This window comes from Aspergillus lucknowensis (genome assembly GCF_044049455.1).
Source record: "Aspergillus lucknowensis strain CBS 449.75 chromosome Unknown BJX67scaffold_3, whole genome shotgun sequence".
NCBI lineage: Eukaryota > Fungi > Ascomycota > Eurotiomycetes > Eurotiales > Aspergillaceae > Aspergillus > Aspergillus lucknowensis.
The window spans coordinates 954,426-966,630 of NW_027263547.1; the positions used below are offsets into that span (position 1 = coordinate 954,426).

The window sequence follows — 12,205 nt, forward strand, 5'->3', positions numbered from 1 at the left end:
GATATCATAGGATGTCATTCAGGCTCTCATGATAGTAAGCGATGAAAATTTAGGTCATTATTCGTCAAATAGTCTTATGGCGGACGAATCCATGTCGCCTCGCGACAACCCCCCAAGAGCTCCGCAGTGTGGTCGATGCGATCGAGCATCCATCCCGACTCGAAGCCCTGCCTGGCCTCTCCCAGCCTCACGTCCCGCGAGATCGCACACACCCCATTGTCCCGCAGCACATACTGCAGACAGTACCGCTCCCCCTGGCAGATCGCCCAGCACTCCTCCACGCTCTTGACGACGGCCATATCCTCGGGACTCTCATTGTCCCAGTCCATCGCAGGCTCCTCCGTCATCTTCGGCCGCGCCAGCTCAAAGAACACATCCCGGAACAGCAGCGGCCGCCCCCGCCGCCCCTGCTCCCTCCACGCACGATCCAGCCCATCCAACTCGCTAATCTCGCGCGGCTTGAGGTGATGAAACGAGACGACCGGGTAGCACCACGGCATGCGGCCATAATTCCCGCTGAAGTGATCGAGCTCCTTGACAGGCGCGATCTGGAGCATCGGCCACGCCCAGTCGAGTGCTACCCCGGCGTCGCGGAAGAGAATGCCCAACACGCAATCGCCCGCCCATTCCTCGGCCGTCACGGCCGCGTAGTGCTCGCGGCGGGCCTCGATCAGCTTCGTGGCGCGCTCCATGGCCGGGCGCGAGAGCACGAAGCCGCTCCCGCCGTGCGCGAACAGCACGTCCCGGATCTGCATCTGGTTTCCGAGGTAGTGCGGGCGCGAGGCGTCGAGGCGGTCGAGCCAGGCGAGCATGTTGGCCCACACGATGTAGGTGTCTGCTTCCATGAAGACGTACCATTTGCTGCGGCGGGTGCGGCGGAAGGTGTGTTCGATCATGGGGATGAATTTCCACTTGTCGAGGCGCCAGCCCGGGTTTGTCTTGCCGAAGGGGGTGGAGGGGTCGTCGGCGAGGTCGAGCGAGGTGAGGGCGTTGCGGCCGTGGGTTTGCACCTTGGTGTAGAGGGAGAAGTCGGGGAGGGCGTGGAGAGCGGCGGGCTCGGAGGAGAGCACGTCGTGGACGGGGATGTCGGCGATTTCCTCGGCGTAGTCGGACCAGACGATGTAGTTGGGGATGCAGCGGAGGGTGGTGTTGCGGTGGACGGGGAGCTTCTCGTGGGCCTCGGTGACGCCGGTCTTCAGGACCAGCATGACGTCGTGCAGGCCCGGCAGCGAGGGGCAGTCCGAGGGGATGCGGCCGTTGACGGAGTAGGCGAGGCCATTGTGGTGGTGGCGGTTGTAGACGGCGTAGAGGTCGAGGAGGAGGAGGATGGAGGCGAAGAGGTAGAGGCGTCGCCACGCCCGGGGGGACAGCGAAAAGGGCATTACATTGGATAACTTGGGGGACTGAGACCCTGACGGGCCAGAGTGGCCGCTGTGCGAAGATAAATAAAATTCACAAATTAAAGATCGACAGCGTCGTCATCAGCGTCACTTGGCGTCATTCCCGCACCCTCCACCGCGATCCGCCGTCAACCCTAAAGCGGCAAGGAGAAGGGCTTGTCCGACCCCGTCAACGGCGAGATCGTCGCCCCGTTGTCCAACTCCCCCCAAAAAACCCCTGCCAGTCCGGCATGCTGCTCGTCGTGACGATGAGGTGGACCAGCTTGCGATCGTCCCCTCTCCTGTCGCATGGAACTCGTGTGCCCCCAGCTCCATCCTCTCCGCCCCCGAGAACACAACGACATAGCACCCCATCTTGCTGGCAAACTGGATCGCAAGATAGCCTCGCCCGCCGATCCCGACAACCCCAACGCGGGACGTCGCCTTCACGCCCGCAACAACCATCGCATTGAACACCGTCGACCCGCCGCACATCAGCGGCGCCGCAGCCTCGTCGTCCAGCGCGTCGGGGATGCGGAGGAGAAACGCCTCGCGCCAGACTGCGTGCGTCGCAAACGAGCCCACCTCGAAGTCTGCCGTGCCGTACATCTTGCGCTGGGTGCAGAGCATCTCCCACCTGGTCGCCATGCAGCGCGGGTTTCGCGGTGGAGGACTTTATGATGGATCCGGTGCTGGATCCGTTGTAGATTGTGATGGACATGTTATTCGGATCAATTTGATTCATTGACTCTTGAATTGGGCTCCAAGTCTCTCAACTGAGTGCAGCCTGTGCTTTTGTACTCCATCCAGCGTCGTGATGTCAGTCATTCATCCTCATCTCCTCATCCACCTCACAGACACGTCGAACCCTAGACACCCAGACAAGATGTATTCCCACTAACAACACGACGAACCAACCAATCCCCCAACCCCTCCACACTCCCCTCAAACTCCTCAAAGCTGCGCGCATCCCACCGCGCCGTCACCCCCGGGACAGCCTCCCCCCCACTAAAAGCAAGATACAGCACGTCCGTCCCATCATACCCCGTATCCTCATCCACCGCACCGTGCCCAAAGCACGCCGTCGCAAGGGCGAGACTCGCCTCGCCGACGAGCGGCAGCACCCCATCGTCCCCGTTCACGTCGCCCCATACCCCGTAGAAGAGCTGGTTATTGCAGACGACAGCGACGAGCGAGAGGGGCTGCACATCCACCGTCCTTTGGTCGAACGAGCGATAAAACGGCCAGTGCCCGCCGGCGTTTCCGAGGACGACGTACGGATGGATGTACGGGTTTAGGTCGGGGATCCCGTAGCCGTAGCCGCGGACGATGTCGCGGAAGGAGGTTTCGAATTGGGTGTCTCGTGAACGGTGGCAGCGGCCGTCGTTGTCGTCGGTGACGTTCTGTCCGTAACAGTCGATGTCCATGTTTGCGAGGGTGTCGCCGGGGCCCTTGAGGTAGAGGCCGTGGCCGCGGATGTAAGCGCTGGCAGTAGCTCCAGAGGGGTGGGGAGCCGTCGGCTTGGTTGAAGAAGCCGCCCTTGAGCAGGTCGTCCCCGTGGCAGGGGCCGGCGTTGCGGACGGCGTGGTAGAAGGTGAGCAGGTTCGGGGGGATTTCTTTCGCTGCGGTGAGCAGAGAAGAGTAGTATCTTGAACACTAGCATGGTGAGGGCAGGTATTTGAGATAAGGTCTGAAGACAGGCTGTGAAGACAAGCAGTGTAGGTAGTACGAGACTGATATGTGTTGCTGTGCTACGTGAAGCTATAAAATTCCCAGCCGTCGACCATCCCCCACCTTGCCGCAGCAACACATTGCCGGAAACTCCCAAAGTGCAACCTTCTCTGCGCCCGGATCCAATCGTACTGTGCGTACCGCGTTGAGTTCGTCATCAGATTGCCGCCGTCGGGCGCACACTCGACCGGAGAGCACACCGGACTGTTGACGATAATCTGGCCCCCGAATGTCCTGATGGCCTCCACGTATCCAGCAACGGCCTCGGTATACACCTGCTTGTTGGTGGTAATGACGAAATCCACGCATTTGGCTTTGCTGACACCGCGGCAGAGGATGCCCAGCAGCATAAATTCCCACAGAGACACGCTCGGGTTGCCCAGCACAATAAACTTCACCGTCGAGTCTGTCGCCGTGGTCAGTGCCCTCTGCGCGGACATCAGATCCGACTGGCAGATCGTGACGCGCGGGTAGTCATTCCGGTTGAACTGAGTGGCCCGGTAGGTGGCCCCAACGATGTGGAAGACCGGCACCGACCCTGTCGTGGCGAATGCAGCTGCGAAGGTCTTCAAGTCGGACACGCTTGGTCGCAGATCCAGTGGCCCGAATCGCCTTACCAGCGGAATTCGTCCACAGGACAATTTGCCAACCGCATAACCGAGAAGTGCATAGAACGTGTCGTCAACCTTGCCGCTGATGAAGATGTCGACTGCCACCCCAGGCTTCCGTCCCTCCCACGTATGTATCCCACCATCCGAGGCCCTGCCCGTCAATGCGATGCAGACATGGATCCCCTCGGGGTAGATTGGAAACTCCGCGCCATAGACACTGTTCTGAAAGACTGCCGCTTGGGGCTCATCCATCCAGACATCGTCAGGGACTGCGCGCACAGGGTTGAGGGGATCCCTCGATAACTCACGACTGTGTTGCGCCCCCATGGCGAGGTATGCTCGCTCGATATCATCGCACCGCGCTGAGAACGACGGTCCATCTCCAAGCTGCGTCCAACGCTGCCGGTAGATCGACGCAGCAGTGATTGATGTCTTGACCGCGAACTGTCCCCCCAGGGCTTGAAATGTAAGCGCAAGACTGCTAGAAATCCCGCCGTTATGGATACTTGAATTTATATGGGCGACATTCACAGGCACGAGAGCCGGAGCACCCGTGGCCAGGGCAAAGCGGAGAAGCATCTTCATCGCTTGTCTCGCGGCATGATTATATTTGCTGGTTAGGATTTCCTTGTCCTCAGCGCTGAGCTCGAAGGCATATTGATCCAACACCTGCGGCGGCACGACTGGCTTCTCCGTGGTTTATCACCAGCCGTAAGCTCCGCGCCAGCGATGGAAGCGTACAGCTGCGCATGAAGAGAGTCAAACTCCAACCCGCGAGACGCGAAGAACGGGAACGTATAACTCCGGAAAGTTGGCCATCTTCCACGCGAGGATAACACCGGCCGTCACTGCCTGCTCTTGCGCCGTGAAGATGAACCCCGCCGGCGCTGTTCGGCTGGCCAACGGCTCCGCCACGGCGAGGCTGCCGCCATAAATACCGCTACTTGAGGGTAGGTCAAGAATACATTGCTCAACATGCTGGCCGCAAAGGGCGTGGAGAGGGTCGATAATGTGGCCGTTCTCTCGCTCGATCCCCGTCGAGAAGTTGAGAGGTTCGTCCGAATATAGGAGTCGGCCTGACGCGACGCCGTAACAGAGAGGTGTGGCCCTGATAGTCAATTTTTCCATAATATAAAACTAAGATATCGCAGGTGGCTACAAGTGTCGCAGCCGGAAGCGAAATCCACAGGTTCCTCGTCACTCCAACGCTGTCGCGCCTCCCCCGAATCCCAAGTAGGCAACGAGGCAAGAGCGATTACAAGCAGGATGAAGGCATGCACCTTGTGGTAGACTTTTGACTCATGACTTGAGCTGTACTTTTATAAAATACAGGAGTCAATGCTGACGATTGACCGGATCCAAAGATATTAAATTGGAGTATCCAACACGCCTCGATGACGACGTCCAAACTTCACAGAAGCGTTGACACTCTGACGCCGCAACAACACAACAAGATGACCATCATAATTCCATCCTGAAGATCTGACTCCCCTCAGAGGCCGGCTCGCTCGGCGGAGACCCCCCATGGAACTCCAACTCAGGCGGACACTTCCCCTCCTTCTCCTCGATAACCCTAATCATCCATCCGACCTCAAACTCCTTCAAGACCCCCCTCGCCGCCAGCTTCTGCAGCATCCGCGCCACAAAGTGGCCCGATTTCTGCGGCACAGTGTCCTGGAACGCCTTCTCGAACTCGGGCAGTCGCTTGGCTGGAAATGTCCCGATGGGCAGCCGCCTCGGGATGAACGTGTTGTTTAGCAATCTCAGGACGGGTTTCGCGTGGTGGTAGTAGTCGTCCGATTCATCCCAAATATTCCCGGCACAGCGGTACCAGTCGCATTCTGTCGGGTGGTGCTCGGGGTGCTGGAGGATGACGACGTATGTGATGTCGTGCTCCTCGTCGGCGGGCCTGATTCCGACCCAGACGGTGCACATGGGCTCTCTCTCTGCTCTATCTTCGTGACGGGAAGACATTTTGGTACGTAGGATAAATTAACTGAGGTTACGGGTTTGGTGAATTGCTCTTGGAAGGAAGATGCCTGCCGGTGAAACTTATAGATCTACTCTGGCCTTCACCTCGTCTTGTCGAGTAGCTCTTTACTACTGTGAAACAAGACCTCGGTGAATGCCTTTCACTGTTTGCGATTGCTTTATGCTCGGTTCCTGCCGTCCAGACCTTTGTTGGCACGAGCTGTCTTTGTTGATACACCTACAAGTGTAAAGGCTTGAAACCTCATAATGGGCTACCTCGAACATCGAAACAACCTGCTAAAGGAGCAGCTCTAGGTCACGTCCAGATGACCAAGCATGCATTATATCATTGCACCGACACGAGTTCGGTCCAGAAATAGCACCAGGAACGTCCCTTCTTATAGGGAAGGCATCCAGACACCCTGGCTCATCCATGCGCTTTGTTAACTGGGCATAAAGAAAAGGATAATGGATCACAAACAGCAAACTTGAAAAATTAAAACGCTGTCTCAACTGCTGAAATTTCCAAAGACCGAACAGCAAGGTCAAGCTTTCCTCGGCTGAGAAACAGGTCCCAACCTCTGAGCTCGCACTCGTAGCCTGTCTCCATCAATAACACGGCAAGAACACCTTCACCAGTTGCAACACATACCCCAGATATGCGAACCGCCTGGGGGGTCAAGAACGGGGAGATATTCACGCTCACGCTCGAGATTGTTCAGTAATAGAGCATCCCAATCCGGGAAGTCGAGGTCGTGAGGCGTGTGGTTTGTTCTGCCTTTTTGCACATACGGACGATACAGTCTATGCCAGCGTTGGGGAGATTTGATAGAGCTTCTTCGATGGGGAGACGTGGAAGCGTCTAAATGCGTAGGCTAGAGTGCCCACAGTGCCTCGAGACGTATCCTTCATAGGATTGGATTGGCTCTAAACTGTCTATTCTTCAGGTTGATAGCACCATAAAGCCCCTATCTAATGCTCAATGAACATATGATCAAAGCTAACAACATCCCACTCCCCCGTCTCCGTATTCAACGAAACATTACTATGCCGCAATTCCCCCACCTGCACGAATCCCGCCTCAACCTCACCCCCAGCCAACGGCCGCGCCAGGTGACTCTCGCTGTGCTTCACCGTCCAGTTGGCAAGCGGGAGCTCCCAGGAGTTGCGCGTCGCAACAGTCGGACACCCGAAGTAGCGCGCCTCGGCCTCCTCCCGCCGCAGGTGCAGCTCGAAGTACCCGCGGTAGTAGCCCTCGACCCATTTTAGCTCCGGGTTCACGTCGTACGTCTTGGCTGTTTCCTCGGCTTCGGACAGCGAGCTCGTGCTGAAGCCGCTGCTGGACACGGCTGTGCCGGCGAACTCGACCCCCACCGCGCCGGCGCCCGTCACGTTGTCATATTCTTGTGTGCCTTCCCAAATCATATCAGATACCTGCCATGCAATGGCCATAGTTAGCTTCTCGTTCTCGAGGGCCAGAAACCATCACAGAGATTGATTGTCTTATGGATGGGTGGGTAGGCAGCTCACCCAGTTAACATGGCTATCCCCCGCAATGTTGATATTATTCGTAATCTCGTTCTCGTACATGTGCTTGAGCGTCCTGTTCTGGTTGCCCCGGTACGCCGTCCACGCATCCGTGCTGAAGGTCAGGCTGCCGTCCTCGCTCTTCTGCTGGATGTGCGCGAAGACGAGCTGGTTGCCGATGACGCGCCACTTCGCGCCGCGCTCCTTCGATTCCGACAGCTGCCGGTAGAACCAGTTTTCCTGGCGGGGGCCCATGATCGACCGGCCTGCGTCGTCGTGGATGAGTTTGATGTATTCCTCGTTGTCGCCTGCTGAGTTAGTCGGTGTGTATATGAATACCTAGTGAATGGTGCGTGCGAAGACGTACTGATGTCGGTAATGGAACGGTCGTAGTTCCTCGTATCGATCATGATCAGGTCGAAGAGGTCGCCCATCTGGAAGTTGCGCCAGATGCGCAGGCCGTCGTCCATGTCGACTTGGCTGTTGCCGTTAGCCGTTAGCAACGAAAACCACGGAGCACAAACAGAAGAGGCAGAGGCAGAGACACAGACCGAATGGGCATCCACTCAAAGTACGCACGCACGGCGTTCATCTTGCGCTGGTCGACGCTGATCTGCGGGCCGTACTCGAGGAAGGACTCCTCCGTGTTGCGGAGGCCGCTGAACCCGTCACGGTACCCATTGTTGGCGATTTCTGCCCCCGTTAGAATGGCTGGCTGTAGACACACCTGGGAAGAGCAGCATAGCATACCGTGATCATCCCAGACGGTGATCCAGGGGAAGTTCTGGTGCGAGGCGAGCAGGTCCAGGTCTGTGCGGTACTGGCCCAGACGCGTGCGGTAGTCGTACAGCGAGAAGATCTCGCGCTGGGGCACGACGGCGCGCTCGTCGACGCCCGGGACACCGCTCTCGTACTCGTAGATGTAGTCGCCCAGGTGGACGACGTAGTCGACGTTGTCCTTGCGGGCGACGTTGCCGTACGCGTTGAAGTAGCCGCTGGCTAGGCTGTTGTTAGCTTAGATTGCAAGATCAAGGGACAAGGGCTACACACGGTAGTTGCTGCAGGAGTGCACAGCGAGCTTGACCTCTTCGGTCTTCTGCTTCGGGCTCGGGGCGGTCTTGGTCCGGCCGAGGGGCGACTTGTTGTCCGAGTCGCAGACGGCAAACTGGTACCAGTAGGTAGTGAAGGGCTTCAGGCCGGATGCCTCGACCTTGACGGTGTAGTCGATGTCGCTGCTGGTGTAGGCGGTGCCCTTGTCGATGACACGGCCGCCCTTCTTGTCGGAGAAGACGCGGTATTCCACGCAGATGGGGTGGGCCGATGCCTTGGCGTACCCCTCGTTGTCGTGGTCGTAGAGAGGCACGTCGCCGGAGACCGTGGTGTTGCTGTCCGAGGCGTCCTGGGACGGCGCAACGCGCGTCCACAGGATGACGCTGTGGGCGTAGGGGTCGCCGGAGGCAACGCCGTGCGTGAAGCTCAGCTCGGAGGCATCGTATGGGACCTCATCGCGCTTGGCGAGGCTGCGGGCTTGGATTGCTTCGACGTTGATTCCCAGATTGACGTGGTCGTCGTTGAGAGACGGGCTGCGGTAGTTGAGGTTGCCGCTGTAGCTGGCGACGGCCCCGGAGGACAGGGCCAGCAGCGAGAGGAGGGCACTGGTGGAGACCATCTTGACTGAGCAGTCTTGGTTCGGGTCGTTATTGCCAGCTGCATGGCGCCCTATTTATATGCGATCTTGTATATTAGGCCGTTTAACCTCCGCCGATCCAAACACCAATAATAGATACATGCTCGTCCACATGCTGCTGCATGTAAGGAGGAGACCCCAACGCCGGGACATTACGATAGACACGGCGTCTGACGGCCGACAAGGCCAAGGCTCGCTTGGAGAGGGACGGAGAGGAGAGAGAGCAAGGCACGTCAAGCACGCCTTCACCCGTGCAAGCATGCATGGACCCGATTGGCGCATGCCACAATGTCGATCAAGTCTTGTGTCCCTTGTCTAAAGCCCTGCCAAGCATTGGCATTTCTCGCGCCCCTGTCAACAGCTTATCACGGCGAGATAGATCATAGCCCTGATCCGGGGAGCATCCAGCGAGGCTCGTATTCGAGTCTCTTCTCAGCATCTGCGACGCCGGTCAATATGCATAGCGGTACGTGATGGCCAGGTCCCCCAGCCGCTCCTCGTCTTCCGGTGTGACTTCCACCATCCCCTGTGCCCTAATTCGCTCCCTCATCTTGTTCTCCCTCCACACCCCAAACAGGTACAGCGTGGCCATTGCGGCCGAGAAGCACGAGAACGAAAGGCCAATGATGTAGCCATTCCGGTAGAGTGGAGCGTCTTTCTCCAAGAACGAGTACGTCGCGACAATGCCCCCAACTGCCCCATCCGCTGTCAGCCTCATCCACTCACGGCTTATGCATGCATGCTATATGTGGACCTCGATTGGCTTACCATTTCCAAATCCAATCTGCCATGCTGTCCCCACCATCCGCCGCCGATGCCCGCCCAGGTTCATGCCGAACCAGCACAGGAAGATCGGGCCTGCGCTGAAGCAGCCGCTCGTGAGGAGGTGGAGGGCCGCGTATTGAAGGTTGTGGTGGGCTGTGTCGCGGACACTGAGCAGGATGCCGAATCCAGCAATCCCAACGAGCATGGGAATGAGGGTGAATAGATATCGGTGGCGGAAGTAGTCGGACAGACAGGCGCAAGCTAAGGAGCACCCGTATGCGGCGGCCCAGGGGGGGATCGAGTACAGTTGCGTTTTGATTTCTACCTTATCAGTTAACCCTCTTACCGTAGAGTGATTGACTCACCTCCATAGCCGTACGCGTGGATAATAGTCGGCGCAAAGAAAGCGTATCCTGGGACGTCAGCACAGTTTGCCGCGGGGGTGGCATGGCGCGTTTAACGCAGTTACGCACCATAGACAGCAACGGCCTGCCCGAAGAACATGAATCCACCGACGAGTATCTTCCCTAGCATGAGTTAGTTTCATCCCCTCGAATGAGGAACAAACTGACAATCCCTAAACACCCCCAGAATCTCCCGCCACCCCAGCTTCGCCGTGTCCGTCAACCTCCCTGTCTCAGCCGCGAGCTTCCCACGAAGGAACGCAAACTCCCTCTCATTAATCCACTTGCAATCCTCCGGGAAATCCGGGATGACAAAAAAGTTCACAATAGCCATGAAGCAGGTCGCGCATCCCTCGACGATAAACACCCAGCGCCAGCCACGGTATCCCCTCATGCCGTCCATCTTGCCGATTGCGGAGGCGAGAAGGCCACCGAATGCCCCGGCGAGGATTACAGAGCTGGCGAAGAAGCTGTAGCGCTTTTGGCCTTCGCTGCGCTTGTACCACATCCCTAGGAGGTATACGCCTGGGGAGTTAGCGATACACGATAATGACTTCGTAGCGGGAGGGCATGAGAACCTACATCCAGGAAGCATCCCAGCCTCAAACATCCCCAGAAAAAAGCGCGTAGCCATCAGCGTGCTCCAGCTCTGTACGAGGCCTTGGAAGGTAAGGACGAGTCCGAATCCGAATGTGCAGAACGTTACTATAGGCGTCAGGATCCGTTCACTTCCTCTTGGAGAATAACGTACACCAGACATGCGGACTCAGCTTCTTCAGGAGAATGTTAGACGGAATCTCAAACAGGATGTACGGAATGAAGAATATCATCAGCGCGGCGTTGTACTTCATCCCGGACTTCAGGCCCAAGTCGTCTCTCATTCCGAGGACTGCGGCGTTTCCGATATTCACTCTGGAGCCGTTAGTGACGCGGTCCCGTGTGAATTGAAAGTGAATTCTGGATATACCTGTCCAGAAAAGTAATCATGTACATAAAGCACAGACATGGCAGGAGATGGATATCGATCTTCGTCAAGAGTTTCCGCTCATTGATCGGCGGGGGACCAATTTCCCCGTTCTCGAGGTGTTTATCGTCTGGAGCACTGTTACGCAAGCCTGGTGTTAGTTGAAGGGGAACGAACCTTGTATCTCCATCCGGTTGAGAAGATAGACTTTGTGGGTGGTGTGTGTTGATGTGATTCTTAAAGGGTGTCGCTCCGAAAACTAGACGTGGATCACATTATATACAACTCAAGGAGTGCCTATACACTGTTCTCCCATTATGGAACAGTGCATACCCCCCTTACTGGAGCTGAGCGTGGCCAGCTCATTGTGGCACAACAGGTATCTCCATACAACATGATCGATATATGCAACAATGTAGGGCAGGTTATGCGGTGGGACGGAGCTGGAATTGGAGTCAGGATCCTGTGATCGACACCTTGCAGATTGATATTATTTAACGTGTTCTCGGGTCATGGGGTTCGTGGAACTTCTTGTAGCTATCTATGCTGATTGGGAGAGGGCTCTTAATCCCTCTATTCACCCTGTCTCTCGTTCCCAACTTGTCTCACAATGTTAAATTGCCTCCGTAACTCCCCAACATCGTCCTACTGCGATAGTAGCCACAGCCCCATCCTACGCCCGAGCAGGCTCAACAATCGACACCCTGTATTGGCCATAGTTGGCATAAGTCCCATAGTTCCCGTAACTTCCATAGCTCCCATACTGGGCGGGTGCAGTTGGCGAAGGAGCAGGCGTACTCGGTGGCACTGTAATGGAGGGAGTTGGGTTGCCGCTCTCGTCGTCTTGTCGTTTGGCGATGTGCATATGGTCGCGTTCCAGAATTTTGTCCCGCTTATCGGCCATTTCGCGACCGAAGTCGAGCGTATCGACGCGGTGAGTTGTAGGCGAGAGGCCGGGCGCTGGATGTGCGATGGTTAGGCCGAGGTGGGCGGCAAGGACGAGGATTCCGGCAGGGATGAGGTGCATGGTCAATGGATAGGTCTAGAACGAGCGAGTGTATTGGAAAGTGGGTGTCTTTTGGACGTCAGATCGAGATGGTCTTCAGCCCGGGTGACATTCAGCATGGAGGATCTGCCGCTTTATATCTGGCAACGCGATGATCAGC

The 12,205-nt window shown here is 57.1% G+C and overlaps 5 protein-coding genes across 5 annotated transcripts; all 5 read right to left on the reverse strand.

Moving 5' to 3' along the window:
- Position 1: 1 nt before the first annotated feature.
- BJX67DRAFT_389174 (uncharacterized protein) lies at positions 2–1,382 on the reverse strand (the record flags this gene model as incomplete). The annotated part of the gene is made up of 1 exon (XM_071034468.1): positions 2–1,382. One exon carries the CDS (start codon positions 1,380–1,382, stop codon positions 75–77), a length of 1,308 nt encoding a protein of 435 aa, XP_070890625.1. The 3' UTR covers positions 2–74.
- An 866-nt stretch (positions 1,383–2,248) lies between these two features.
- Positions 2,249–4,849, reverse strand: BJX67DRAFT_377396 (uncharacterized protein; the record flags this gene model as incomplete). Its single annotated transcript, XM_071032097.1, has 3 exons — positions 2,249–3,080; positions 3,135–4,408; positions 4,487–4,849. The coding sequence occupies 3 exons, from the start codon at positions 4,847–4,849 to the stop codon at positions 2,249–2,251; spliced, it is 2,469 nt and encodes an 822-aa protein (XP_070890626.1).
- A 333-nt stretch (positions 4,850–5,182) lies between these two features.
- BJX67DRAFT_377397 (uncharacterized protein) lies at positions 5,183–5,695 on the reverse strand (the record flags this gene model as incomplete). Its single annotated transcript, XM_071032098.1, has 1 exon — positions 5,183–5,695. The coding sequence occupies one exon, from the start codon at positions 5,693–5,695 to the stop codon at positions 5,183–5,185; it is 513 nt and encodes a 170-aa protein (XP_070890627.1).
- Positions 5,696–6,664: 969 nt separating this feature from the next.
- BJX67DRAFT_377398 (alkaline phosphatase D family protein) lies at positions 6,665–8,888 on the reverse strand (the record flags this gene model as incomplete). The annotated part of the gene is made up of 6 exons (XM_071032099.1): positions 6,665–7,126; positions 7,223–7,527; positions 7,587–7,699; positions 7,771–7,912; positions 7,970–8,218; positions 8,270–8,888. 6 exons carry the CDS (start codon positions 8,886–8,888, stop codon positions 6,665–6,667), a joined length of 1,890 nt encoding a protein of 629 aa, XP_070890628.1.
- Positions 8,889–9,208: 320 nt separating this feature from the next.
- BJX67DRAFT_389176 (major facilitator superfamily domain-containing protein) lies at positions 9,209–11,756 on the reverse strand (the record flags this gene model as incomplete). Its single annotated transcript, XM_071034469.1, has 9 exons — positions 9,209–9,599; positions 9,675–9,992; positions 10,037–10,084; positions 10,145–10,198; positions 10,244–10,600; positions 10,658–10,780; positions 10,827–10,987; positions 11,043–11,169; positions 11,741–11,756. 9 exons carry the CDS (start codon positions 11,754–11,756, stop codon positions 9,358–9,360), a joined length of 1,446 nt encoding a protein of 481 aa, XP_070890629.1. The 3' UTR covers positions 9,209–9,357.
- Between the last annotated feature and the right edge of the window lie 449 nt (positions 11,757–12,205).